We start from the raw sequence: 13,857 nt of genomic DNA on the forward strand, positions 1-13,857 counted from the left end.
TATTTGGCATGCATGTGTATCTCATGAAGCTGCAAATTTTGAGTGGTGAAAGGTCAAGGTCATCCTTCAAGGTCAAAAGTAAAAAAATACAATCCAAGGGAAGTAATAAGCTTTAAAAGGGAGATAATTTCTAAACCTGCCAAATGATATATTGAAATTTTATTCAAAGCGGTGCAATAGGGGGCACTGTGTTTCTGACAAACACATCTCTTGTTTATTTTGAAGATACCCCCCATAATCAATCATCCCCGAAAAACAAACCTTCTCAACACCATATTATTTGTTTATTCTCAGCAGGCCGCTTTTATAATATCAAAGGCAATTACCGCTATCTGATGCTTTGCTCACAAAATAGACAGACAAAATATAAATGTAATATAGAGTAATTTTCGTCTTTGGGGGGTGGTCCACACTGACTGTTGTCTGCAGTTGACCATTATTCTCAAGTGACTGTGTTTGTTAAGGTTTTAAACAAAAGAAATAGTTAAATGCATGTAATATAATTGAATGCAGTAATCACTTGTTCCTGTTTGTATCACTATTTTCTCAGTTTTCTCAGTCAGTCAAGTTACTTAATCTGATGACTTTGTGCTGGCAAGGTGAACATAGAATGCTTGGAGCTTCTTGAATGAAACCCATCCTGGGATTTCTTCTCTACTCTTTTTACATGAGATCCTAAAGAATCAGATTTTTTTACTTGAAATTGTTTCAATATATTAAATCTAGACTGTCTACAATTTAAGTTAGACATTTTTCCATTTCATTTTGCAAAATGTGCACATTATAATGAAATTCAAATTCCATAATTTGTAACCCTTAATAAGATTACGACATGTAAAATATTGTTTAAAACTAAATGTTACAATGTTTTAAACAAAGTCATCAAAATGACAGATTGACATAATAGCCAGTGTTGAAAACTAACCAATTGTACATTTTAATAATAGGAGACCAACACTCAGCGTTTTTTATATGTGATGGCCTTGAATCCCTTGATACATCTCCACTGACATTCTAAAGCAATATTACCATAAATAACTTGTTAAGTGATAACAAAAACTATTTTTATGCTGTCAGGGTAATTGATTAAACTGATATTTGTCATATTGGGCTACACAATTTATGATAGTGATTCACAGTAGCCCGACGGGTGGGAAATGTTTGTAAACTCCCAGGGTCAAGCTGTATTTGTTGGACAGTGAACTGTTATTGTCACTCATTTTTGAACTTTACATGGCGTATGCATGTCAATTACAGTGTGTATAATCAAGTCCCAATTTCCTTGATGACTTTTTGGCTTGAATAATTGGAAGTTTGGAAACTTAGAAAAAAATCTGATTCATCTTTGGGAGTGATATGTTTTTCTGTCACTAACTTTTTACAGAGGAAACAGGAGTATTGTTCTGAAATATTTTTTGGCAGTCTAACATGATCGAAGACCTATTTTTTTTGCATTTAATTGAACAAGTTTGAGAATGTGAATGTCACTAGTACTTAAAAGCAATAACTGTTTCAGCTCAAGAAATCGAGTTTAGATGGTGGTATTGAACTGTGTGTAGGTACTTGCATGCAAACCTGGCCTGAAATTTCTTAAGGATTTCATGTATGTAGTGTGGCAAACCTGATTACCATGTTTCTTGTTTATTTATATCTTTCTAGGTAACTGCCGCCACTCAGAAAGAGACATGTGAAAAAGAATTACAGAATAAAAAAAGTAAGTAATTATAAAATTCTGTGGATCTAATGCTATATGACTAATTGAGAAGACTACATGTACTTAGGTATTTGTTTGAAAATATTGTTTAGAAAATTGTACCTTCTTAATTTGCTAGTATGCAAAATGGATGGTACAGCTAAAACAACATGAATCGGATTGTTTAGTGTTAATTGTTTAAATTTTTATATTTTTTCCATGTGATTGTTAAGTTTTTAATGCATACACACAAAAAAGATGTACAATATGATACACTGTAACCTGAAACTTGGTATTGCTATACAAATTCAGAAATTTTGCTTTTTTATTTAAGATAAATGTTTACACAAATAACTTTACTAGATTCTTAAATAGTTATGATGTGAAATATAATGTTGAGAATTTGCTTGCCATGTGCTATTGAAGACCAAAACAAACCTTGAGCATAATAATTCAATTTATTGTGTTATGTTACAGTTGATCTAGACAATGAGCAGAAAAAGGGTAAAACTTGCTCAGAAAGGTAAGTTTCAAATGTTTGTGTGTACATTTGCTTATATTATACATTAAGACTTAAAGTTTAGTCATCTTAGAAGAAAATAAACCAATATTGTTTATGTCATTAAATAAATTACAAATGAGTGTAGTATTCAAAATAAGAACTCCAACGTTTCTTTCTAGAACTTCAGAGGAATTTGTACCAGTAGTTCACTAAACATATAAGCCCTGCTCTGGAAAAATGGGGCTTAATGCCTTTGCTTATAGTGTTGTCCCAGATAAAGAAAATTTCCATCAAAGCTGGTAGTGAAAGTGTTGTCCTTAATGAGTCTGTATCAAAGCTGGTAGTGAAAGTGTTGTCCTTAATGAGTCTGTATCAAAGCTGGTAGTAAAAGTGTTGTCCTTAATGAGTCTGTATCAAAGCTGGTAGTGAAAGTGTTGTCCTTAATGAGTCTGTATCAAAGCTGGTAGTGAAAGTGTTGTCCTTAATGAGTCTGTATCAAAGCTGGTAGTAAAAGTGTTGTCCTTAATGAGTCTGTATCAAAGCTGGTAGTAAAAGTGTTGTCCTTAATGAGTCTGTATCAAAGCTGGTAGTAAAAGTGTTGTCCTTAATGAGTCTGTATCAAAGCTGGTAGTGAAAGTGGTGTCCTTAATGAGTCTGTATCAAAGCTGGTAGTGAAAGTGTTGTCCTTTATGAGTCTGTTACTGCCCAGACTAAGGCGGGACACCATTTAATGTTCATGCATTAAGCTCAGTATTACCAGTTTGTCTCATGCTAACTCCATTTGATTTATTTACTTGTACTATTTCATTTAAACAAAATGTTATGTGAACAGATATATTGAATATACTTCTTGGTTGAACCACAGTGAATGTGTGCTGTTTGTGACTGAAACCCGCCAGAAGGTTCTGAAGGAGGTCCACGAAGCCGCCGGGTCTCAACCCTTGGTTAAGATGCTCGAGAAAAACATGGACCTTGGCGATTTGAGGGAATCTGTTATAAGCATGAAGACAGTACTGTAAGTCATTTTAATCCATTCACATTGTCCTTTGAAAGCCTAAAGTTGGCCTGGTGGTCTGCTTTGCTCCAAATATAGATCTCACTAACAGCTACAGGTTTTATTCTTCATCCCTTCCTTAGTATTGTCTTCATATTTTCATACATGATTTCTAATCAAAATTGTCTACTATAATTATTTAATATCATTGTAGCAATTGTATAAGTGTTGAAATATAAGACAAGTCCTTATATAAGAAAATTGTTGTCTTCACAGATTTATTCTGAAATAGATATGGAAATGCAAATTTACACAAATGCATTCAATAAAACAGGGAGCAAGGTGGCAAAGATCAACCTTTGAAAGCTGGGCAGCTTGCTGAGAATCAGCCCGCTGGAGACAAGGGTAAGTGAAATATATGTTCATAATACTTCATAATCATTTTACTAGCTGTTTGAATAGTTTTTTTGCCTTTTTTTGCAAATCTTTTTTTATCTGCTTTCAACACATTATGAAATAATTTTTGTTGTGGTTATTGTACATGTGAATGTTGTGAAAAGTTGTTATTTACATATACTGTACACTTACGCATCCTTTACACTTATTGTCCCCTACCCGTTTCATGGTTTGAGCTCTGTGTGTCAGTCAGTCAGTCTGTGAGTCTGTCACACTTTTCTGTATCCTGCGATAACTTAAAAAGTTCTTAATATTTTTTCATGAAACTTGAAACATGGATTGATGGCAATATGGACATTATGCACGTCATTTCATTTTGTTCATACATAAAAAATGCTGGTTGCTATGGCAATGAATAAACAAAAAATATAAAAAAATCTGACAATGGTGGAATTTCTGGCAATTGTGGAGCCGGTAGGAGACACATATTGCTTGGCAATAGTCTTGTTAATCCTGTACACTTATGTATCCTATACACTTACATATCCTGTTCACTTACAATAAAACTCCTAATGTAATATTATTACAATATGAATTTTTATACTCCCTTTTTGTTTGTTTTCATATCAGTTTTTACATTTATCGGTATACAATAGTAACGCATGGATTAATACATAAGAGATTATATAATTTAAGTATGAGTGAATTTGTGTGTGTCAAGTCGAAAAATAAACACTTGTTAAAAAATAATTCTCTAATTGTATGTATTTTTTGTTTAACATACTTACATTACTTTAGTGTCCACAATAGTTGCTTAACACTATGCCTTTGTTGGCCTGTCTGTCTTTCCCAGCATGTCTGAACTGTAACTTTATTATTCCTCATGTAATTTTTAGCTCGGCTATTGTCGGAGAAAACACGAGGTATTGTCATAGCCAGCTCGACGAGTCCATCGTCCGTGTCGTGCTAAAACCTTAACATTTTGTTAAGGTTTTTTAAATTGGCTCTAAAATCAAAGTGCTTCTACCAACAACTTTGAAACTTCACATGTAGCTGCACCTTGATGAGTTTTACATGCCACACCCATTTTTGGGTCTCTAGGTCAAAGGTCAAGGTCACTGTGACCTCTAAAAATTAAAAAAAAATTCTGACAAGCTTTCGCAGCCGAGCGTTGCACCCGTTATGTGGTGCTCTTGTTAAATAATGTGCCACAAATGATTCCTTTGTAATGATGACAAAATGTGTCACATGAAAGAATGTGTATTAAGTTCAAAGGTAAAAGTTAGATTTGAAGGTTAAAGTTCAAAGTTGTGCATTATGCATCTTGTCTGAAGTGTATTTTATCATCTGCACTATGAATTTTAAATAACTAACCCCAGTGTTTACCATGAAGAGATGAATAACCCATGCCCGTGCTCAAGGTCAAGGTCCTATTTAGCACTCAAATGTCAAATTTGGCCATTGAACATCTTGTCCAGACACTATCAATAATGCGCAATTCGGTATAAAAAATGTTCATTATGTAGAGATGACAGATGTGTGAGAACCAGATTTGTTTCTCAAGGTCAAAGTTACTTTTTATTGTTCATCAGGCAAATGAAATCAGCAGGAATGTTATTCGTGTGGAGTTAGCATGTCACATGTAAGAGCCATGTGTAGGTCACTGAGGTCAAAGGTCGTAAATGGGCACAATGCTGCTTGTCTGGACAGTTACTTCATCATTTATCCGATAATTTTGTAATAACTTACCACAAAATGTTCACCTTTTTATACTTATTCAGGCAAAAACTCCATATTTCTATTTATCACATGCCATACTCTGTTTTCCATATAAAACCATATAATGTTATATAACCATTACGAATATTTTTATCTTGCACATGTGTAATATACTTTTTATGCCCCCGGATCGAATGATCGGGGGCATATTGTATTTGGCCTGTCTGTCTGTCATTCTGTCCCAAAACTTTAATCTTGGTTAAAGTTTTGCGATAACGTTTGCAATATTTAAGATATGAACTTGATATTTGGCATGCATGTGTATCTCATGGAGCTGCACATTTTGAGTGGTGAAAGGTCAAGGTCATCCTTTAAGGTCAAAGGTCAAAAAATCCAAGGGAAGTAATAAGCTTTAAAGGGAGATTATTATCTGTACCTGCCAAATGAAAAAAATAAATAAATACAGTCAATCTTGTATTAAGAGACCACTCAAGGGAGTAATCAAAAGTGGTCTCTTAATAAAATGGTCTTTAAATAAAAAAGGCCATACTGGAAGAATGCTTACCCTCAATTTTAATCTATATGAAGGATAATCTCTTTTGTCAACGATGATTTTAACTTTTATAATAAAATGAATATGAACACAATACATAAACAATATTTTACGTATAATGTGTTTTATTTTTTCACTTATTATAAATTATCATTTATTATAGATGAATTTTGTGTATATATTTATTTGCAAAAACAACATAGACAAGGAAATATTTTTCGCGTTTTTTTTTCACCTGACACATTATTTTCCACGTCTTCAAGCACCTCGGCTTTATGCTTAAGAATGTTCTGAATTTGAGTTTTACCGACTCGAAACTAATCTGCGATTTTATGTGCACTTTTACTCTTTGACAATTCCAAAACCCGAATTTTCTCATTTAACGTTAACACTTTTCGTTTTGACATTTTAATTTCTGCATGTACGCTTAAGGAAATCTGACTCGATTATGATACATAATGAGCTGAAAAAATTAAAACACGTCAATTGAAAACAAACAAACAGACCTGATTGGAAAATTTATTAAGTTAATAACAATGTGATTGGCTAACAAATATCTACTAATTAGCATAATTACAAATTGCTAATGTACGGATTTCGACATTTGTTGCCGATTAATAGTTTATTTTCCGCACTTCTCAGGAAATGTTTGTCGCGTACAGTGCATTGTTTCTGCACCTGTTATCTATACTCGAGAAAAATCGGCGTTGTCTCTTAACGTTCCACATAGTAAACTATTTTAGCTGTAGACTGTGCTTAATACGTTCCTCTATTATTCAACTCAATAAATTGATACGCAGTCTACAACAATACTGGTCAGAACCGGTCAACGAAACAAAGCATAATCATAATGGTTGGTGTGAAAACAAAGCAGCGGTGTAACAGTACATCTTATCGGCTTAGATAAACAATTAACACGGATTTCTCCCTGAAAGATCAATATATTAACCACTTTTACTTCCTAGTGGTCGCTTAGTTCAAGATTCGGACATCAACATACACCAAAATCAGCGGTCACTGGTCGCGTAAGACAAAAGTCGCTTAATACAATATCATTATTTAGCGAAAAAGCTCCGTGGGATTTCAAAATGGTCGCATAAGACGAAGGTCGCTTAATACAAGTGGTCGCTTCAACAAGATTGACTGTACAGTCCAACCTGTCAATAAAGACCACTCAAGGGATTTGGTCGTTGTGGTCTTTGTTCACAGGTGGTCTTTATTCGCAGGGTCGATCGAAACTTTGCAAAATATGCTAGTAGTTTTTTAACAGGTACCTTATCTATGTATGTGCTCTATTGTTTAAATGTTTGAATACTTATGCATGTATAATGAAATAAAGGATTGAAAACACAGTTTTGTTTTACATTTGTATAGTTATTACTTGTTGTATTTCTATTTCCATATGTTTTTATTACTTATTTAATTTATCATATACTACATATAAATAACTATTGACATACATGTATACGTACATGTACATGTAATTCTACAAAGAACAAAGTACAAAATACACATAACATAGCAAACATTTATACATGAAATACATGAATCACTACTACACAACCAGTAAAGTTGACAATAATGGACAATAAATGACATCTGATATTTATATAAGACTGAAAACATCCAAGAATAAGATTCCAGACAGATACTCAACTTTAAAATGCTCTGAATTTGAGTTTTTCCTACACCAAGATCACTAGCCACTCGTCTACAACTGTGTCCTTTACTCAACAAACTAATGACCTTAACGCTTTCTTCCAACGTCAAGAACTTGCGCTTGGAAGCCATGATGGTTAACTTGAACTGACAATTTACTTTTCAATAATCTATGAACGTCTTATTACGGAGAAATTTAAGAAGAGAATGACTATCAAAATGTTTGTCTTTAATAGGCATCGTAAATGATATGAAACCGTTAATTTCCTTAATGAGTTTATGAAAGCCCCAAATTTGTCTTTGATATTTTCGGCAATTAGTACATTAATCGCGAGTCACTTAAATACAAAGGCAAATTTTTACACTTTTGACAAACTGTCAAATGCATAAAAAAGCAGGCGACTACCAATTAGCAATGCATGTTAAATAAACAAACAACTGCTATCGAGTGCAATTAACTGTCACTTGCCAATATCTCCATAGCGACGGACGAGTCAAATGGTAAGATGTGTATCACGTGACTACGAAGCGTCCTGGCGGCCATTTTGTTTTTTGAAAGTTGCGAAATCGTTGATTTTTATGATTGCAGTGGTCGTTGTTAGCTATCAAAATGGAGATTTGGGAATGTAAAAGGGTGGTCGTTGGTCTTTGTTCACAGGTGGGCTTTATTCGCAGGTTCAATATATAGTGAAATCGTTCGGGAGGAAATCGGTGTGGTCGTTATTGACTGTTGGTCGCTATTAACAGGCGCTCGCTCTGGCAGGTTGGACTGTACATCAAAGCGGCGCAGTAGTGTGTGTTTCTGACAAACACATCTCTTGTTAAGCGTTTTAATTGGCTTATTTTCGTTCGATAGACCAATCGCATTTTGTTATTTTGCTGAAATGACTGTGCAACGTCAAATGACGTCACGTAATGTAAACAACATTTGGGATTTATCATTATGTTTGCGTTAATATTTAATTAACTTGCTCATTTAAAAGCATGTGATAAAAAAGATCTGACACTCGTTGTCATTTTATACCATATTTAATTAAACTCGTCCAGGAAATTAGTTTATATGTCAGGAAATTATAGGTCTACTATGGATATTGAAATACAAAATTAACATTTGTGTTCAGTGTCTTTATAAGCAGTCACTGACCAAGACCTATACATTATTTTAAACTTCAAATATGTCTTTGTTGTAAAAATATTAGGTTAATTACAGAAAATGTACATTTTACTATCAAGGCAGACTAATAGTCGAGCATGCTGTCTTGGAACAGCTCTTGTTAGAATGATGATTGTGTTTCAGCCAGAAGTGTTTTTTCTGTGTTTTTATGCTCCATATGCTTGTTTTTTACTTCATGTATAACCTGTTATGATTGAATGTGCTGTTGAAATGTTTTATTTACATTGTTATATATATATATATATATATATATATGCATCGCGTCGTGAGAAAACCTGCCTTATTGACAAATAAATCGATTTTTCTTTTTTTTTATCAAATAGAAGATCTTTTTCTTGTGATTAAAATGATGTATAACACTCTTTATTTCAATTTTCAAAAGTCTGTGATAACCGTTGATTTGTATACCATGGTAACGTCGTAAATAACGTCAACGTCATGAAGTCTAGATTTTGTAACCGGGCTCTTCACATAATAACGTTGTTTAGGAATAGACGGTCTGTTAACAATGACTTTTTTCTTTGTAGCGGAGAAACCACTTAATTTCATTTAAATGAAAGGGCAACATTTTAAATAACAAGAAACACAAGTTTCTAATATAATTACCCCAAGCAAATTTATTATCTTTTTTAGCTCACCTGATTGCTCAGGTGAGCTTTTGTGACCGGTCTTTGTCCGTCGTATATCCATCTGTCTGTCCGTAAACATTTGCTCGTAAACACTCTAGAGACCACATTTCTTGTCCCATCTTCATGAAACTTGGTCAGAAGCTTTGTCCCAATAAAATATCGGCCGAGTTCGAAACTGGGTTATGCCGGGTCAAAAACTAGGTCACAAGGTCAAAAAAAGAAAAACATTGTAAACACTGTAGAAGTCTTTGTCAAAATGTTTGTCTTAATGATATCTTGGTTCAAAAGTGGTTCCTATCCGTTGAAAAACATGGCCGCCAGTGGGCGGGGAAGTTTTCCTTATTTGGCTATAGAGAAACCTTGTAAACACTGTTTAAGTCACAATTTTTGCCCAATCATCATGAAAGCTGGTCAAAACATTGGTTCAATTGATGTCTCAGACGAGTTCGAAAATGGTCGAGATCAGTGAAAAACATGGCTGCCAGTGGGCGAGGCATTTTTCTCTATATGTATATAGTGGCAGTTTTCCCTATTTGGCTATAGAGAAACCTTGTAAACACTCTAGAAGTCACAATTTTTGCCCAACAATTTTTGCCCAATCATCATGAAAGTTTGTCAATGCATTGGTTTTATTGATATCTCGGACGGGTGTGAAAATGGTCGGGATCGGTGAAAAAAACATGGCCGCCAGTGGGCGGGGCATTTTTCTCTATATGCTCAAAATCATACGGCGACCCCCAAACCCCCGGCCAAAGTTTTTCAGGCCTGGCCTTCAGCCCTTAATATCAGGCCTGTTATATGTATATAGTGAAAACATGTGAACACAGTAGAAGTCACATTTTTGGCCCAATTTTCATGCAATTTGCTCAGAACATTTGTTTCCTTGATACGAAAGTTGAGCTCAAAAATAGTTCCGGTCAGTTGAATAACATGGCTGCTGGGAGTGGGTCAGTTTTCTAATTATGCCCCCCCCCCCCCTTTCGAAGAAGAAGGGGTATATTGTTTTGCTCATGTCGGTCCGTCCGTCCACCAGATATTTTCCGGATGATAACTCAAGAGCGCTTATGCCTAGGATCATGAAACTTCATAGATACATTGATCATGACTTGCAGATGACCCCTATTGATTTTCAGGTCACTAGGTCAAAGGTCAAGGTCACGGTGACCCAAAGCAGTAAAATGGTTTCCGGATGATAACTCAAGAACGCTTATGCCTAGGATCATAAAACTTCATAGATACATTGATCATGACTTGCAGATAACCCATATTGATTTTCAGGTCACTAGGTCAAAGGTCAAGGTCACGATGACCCGAAATAGTAAAATGGTTTCCGGATGATAACTCAAGAACGCTTAGGTCTAGGATCATGAAACTTCATAGGTACATTGATCATAACTCGTAGATGACCCCTAATGATTTCAGGTCACTAGGTCAAAGGTCAAGGTCACGATGACCCGAAATAGTAAAATGGTTTCCGGATGATAACTCAAGAACGCTTAGGCCTAGGATCATGAAACTTCATAGGTACATTGATCATGACTCGTAGATGACCCCTATTGATTTTCAGGTCACTAGGTCAAAGGTCAAGGTCACAGTGACCCGAAATAGTAAAATGGTTTCCAGATGATAACTCAAGAACGCTTAGGCCCAGGTTCATGAAACTTCATAGTTATATTGATCATGACTCGCAGATGACCCCTATTGATTATCAGGTCACTAGGTCAAAGGTCAAGGCCACAGTGCCAAAAAACGTATTCACACAATGGCTGTCAAGGTCACGGTGACTCAACTTAGAAAAATGGTTTCTGGATGATAAGTCAAGAATGCTTAAGCCTAGGATCATGAAACTTCATAGGTACATTGATCATGACTCGCAAATGAAATAATGATGAAACTTGACCAGGATGTTTGTCTGGACAATATCTAGGTAAAGTTTGACATTCGGTAAAGATTGAATGAACCGACTCCTCTCAGGTCAGCGAACTAGGGCCATCTTGGCCCTCTTGTTTTCTTACGTGACTAACTTGTACAGCACGACAAACATAATAAAGCAATACATGCACATGAATCTGATAATGCACAGATCCACTAACATATCAGTGAAACCAAGTTTGTCTTATCCCATTTTTTGGCAATAATCTTGTCAGATGATTTAACTTTGCGAGTAACAATTTGCAAACACTCGTTGCCGTGACATACATCCACAGAGAAGATACATTATAAATATGTTGTTGGTATCTAAAACGTTTTATGCATCGTTAAATTGAATAATACAGAATAATATCTTATAAATTGATTTTATTTAATATTGTTAACTAAATCAATGACTTTATCAACAACAGTATAATTGTTTACTCATGCATCTCATTCATCAGTAAATAATGCTTGGCATGTGCCATTGATGTTAAGTCCGAGCATGTTTAAAAAACGGATTCGCTGTCATAAATTGAAAGTACGTAGTAATTGTACCATTCTCATCCAAAGAAAAAGACGCCAAAATGTTGTAAAAATTTATCATTCGTACGCAAACATCACTAAAACAGCATTTTCATTCAAACAACCTCAAACAGCATTTTCATACAAATAACCTCATACAAAATACAAACATGAACAAATCCTCTTTCATAAATGGCTTAAGTTTGTTATAAATGTTGCAATTAAGTGTATGTTTTGCCTTTATAGAGTAAGAGATCACTAATAAGGCTTGTTTGGCCGTTTTTGGGGCTGAAATTCGGCCCCATTTCCCCCTTAAAATAGTATACTTTTTTCCCCTATTTCAGCTTAAAATTCCCCCCCCCCTCCAAAACATTTTTTTTTGTATGTCCCCCACCACTATAGTGGGGGACATATTGTTTTTGCCCTGTCTGTTGGTTTGTTTGTTGGTTTGTTTGTTTGCCCCAACTTTAACACTTGCCATAACTTTTGCAATATTGAAGATAGCAAAATTTGGCATGCATGCAGGCTTCCTGCAAAGTCCCAAAAAGTGCCTGTCAACCGGACAGGCTGATGGAAAAGTTTGCCTGTCCGGACAAAAATTCACCTGACCAAACAGCGTGAGTTTATAATTGAAAAATTAAGTAACGTTTAACTCATATTTATTGCAATGTGCAGCCTGTGTACAAGTACACTGATAAAGAAAACAAAACGTTTGCGTGTTCTTGTGATTTAATGTAATTGACAACAGCTTTAAATTATAGTCAGACTCAAAACAAAATGACATAACATGACTACGCATTGATAAGTAGACTTGCACCGTATTGGATCATTTCAACATACGTCACAAAACATATTGATTGTGACTCGTCATAATGCAGCCAACTTCTGTCAGACTTCCACTACTTAAAGAAGTTCTTTTTACTTGTTTTGCTTCATATTCTTTCGATTTTGTTTTACTTCCTCATTGCTTAGCTTCCTTTTCTGGCCATGTCTAGCGCCATTGAAACTTTAGCAACAACATTTTTTCATGTGTAGTTTTTGTTACAACGTTTGTAATTGGATAGGTGGTAATATGTCGGACCAATGAAATTGATGTTTTTGAAAAATAAGAAAAAAGGAGAGCACTCTTATAAACTAGTGACGCGTTAGTGTTCTTAATGAAAAAAAGGCTCGAAATTCACAAAAAGAGGGATTCTAATGGGGTGTTTTCGTTCTTTTGGTAAGTATTAGACTTTTCGGTATTAAGTCACAATTTTTTTGGCCTGTCACAAGGACTGGCGATATTAGAAATTTTGCCGGACCGTAAAGAATTTTGCCAGACAAGACTGGCGGTCCGGCCTTTTCAGGAAGCCTGTGCATGTGTATCTCATGGAGCTGCACATTTTGAGAGGTGAAAGGTCAAGGTCATCCTTCAAGGTCAAAGGTCAAATATATGGGTCAAAATCGCTCATTTAATGTACACTTTTGCAATATTGAAGCTAGCAACTTGATATTTAACATGCATGTGTATCTCATTGAGCTGCACATTTTGAGCGGTGAAAGGTCAAGGTCATCCTTGGGACATAGTGTTTCACAAACACATCGCTTGTTTTTTGTTGTTTTTTTGCTTTTATACCTATGTTGCCAGCTGGTATCGTGCTATTAACCTTTGATTAAATTTATATTTATATAAATTACATTAAAACATAGCAATTTATAGTGTTAAATCGTTGGTGAAAAGATCTTCTAAAATAGTACGAAATTTACGCGGAAATCTTTGCAGTCATTTTGTTGATGACGTTGTAAATGTCAATATGGCAGGTTTTCTCAGGACGCGATACATATATATATATATATATATATATATATTTATATATATATATATATATATATATATATATATATACATGTACATACGGTATATTAATATTTATTATGCTGAATGCAATATATATTTTTATTGTTTTTTTACCTGTAAGCCTACAAGTTTTTAAGCTTGATTTGTAACTTTTTGATGAAGAATTGGTATAAATGGAAACAAATGCTTTTATTAAAATATTTTAAGTCCTTTCTTTAATGTCTACCTTATGAGTGAGTCGAAGAACTCGCATGAAAATATAGTT

General features: G+C 34.6%; 1 protein-coding gene across 4 annotated transcripts in view; it reads left to right on the forward strand.

The window, feature by feature from the left end:
* The window catches only part of LOC127877661 (Golgi membrane protein 1-like), a 61,447-nt gene that overhangs the window by 6,518 nt on the left and 41,072 nt on the right, over window positions 1-13,857 (forward strand). For all 4 annotated transcript variants that reach the window (XM_052423750.1, XM_052423749.1, XM_052423753.1 and 1 more), the window contains exons 2-5: window positions 1,660-1,714; window positions 2,171-2,216; window positions 3,061-3,210; window positions 3,524-3,594. In XM_052423750.1, the coding sequence (XP_052279710.1) occupies window positions 1,660-1,714; window positions 2,171-2,216; window positions 3,061-3,210; window positions 3,524-3,594 (322 nt within the window). The remainder of the gene's footprint in view (window positions 1-1,659; window positions 1,715-2,170; window positions 2,217-3,060; window positions 3,211-3,523; window positions 3,595-13,857) is intronic.

The sequence above is a fragment of the Dreissena polymorpha genome, chromosome 4 (genome assembly GCF_020536995.1).
Source record: "Dreissena polymorpha isolate Duluth1 chromosome 4, UMN_Dpol_1.0, whole genome shotgun sequence".
NCBI classification, from domain to species: domain Eukaryota; kingdom Metazoa; phylum Mollusca; class Bivalvia; order Myida; family Dreissenidae; genus Dreissena; species Dreissena polymorpha.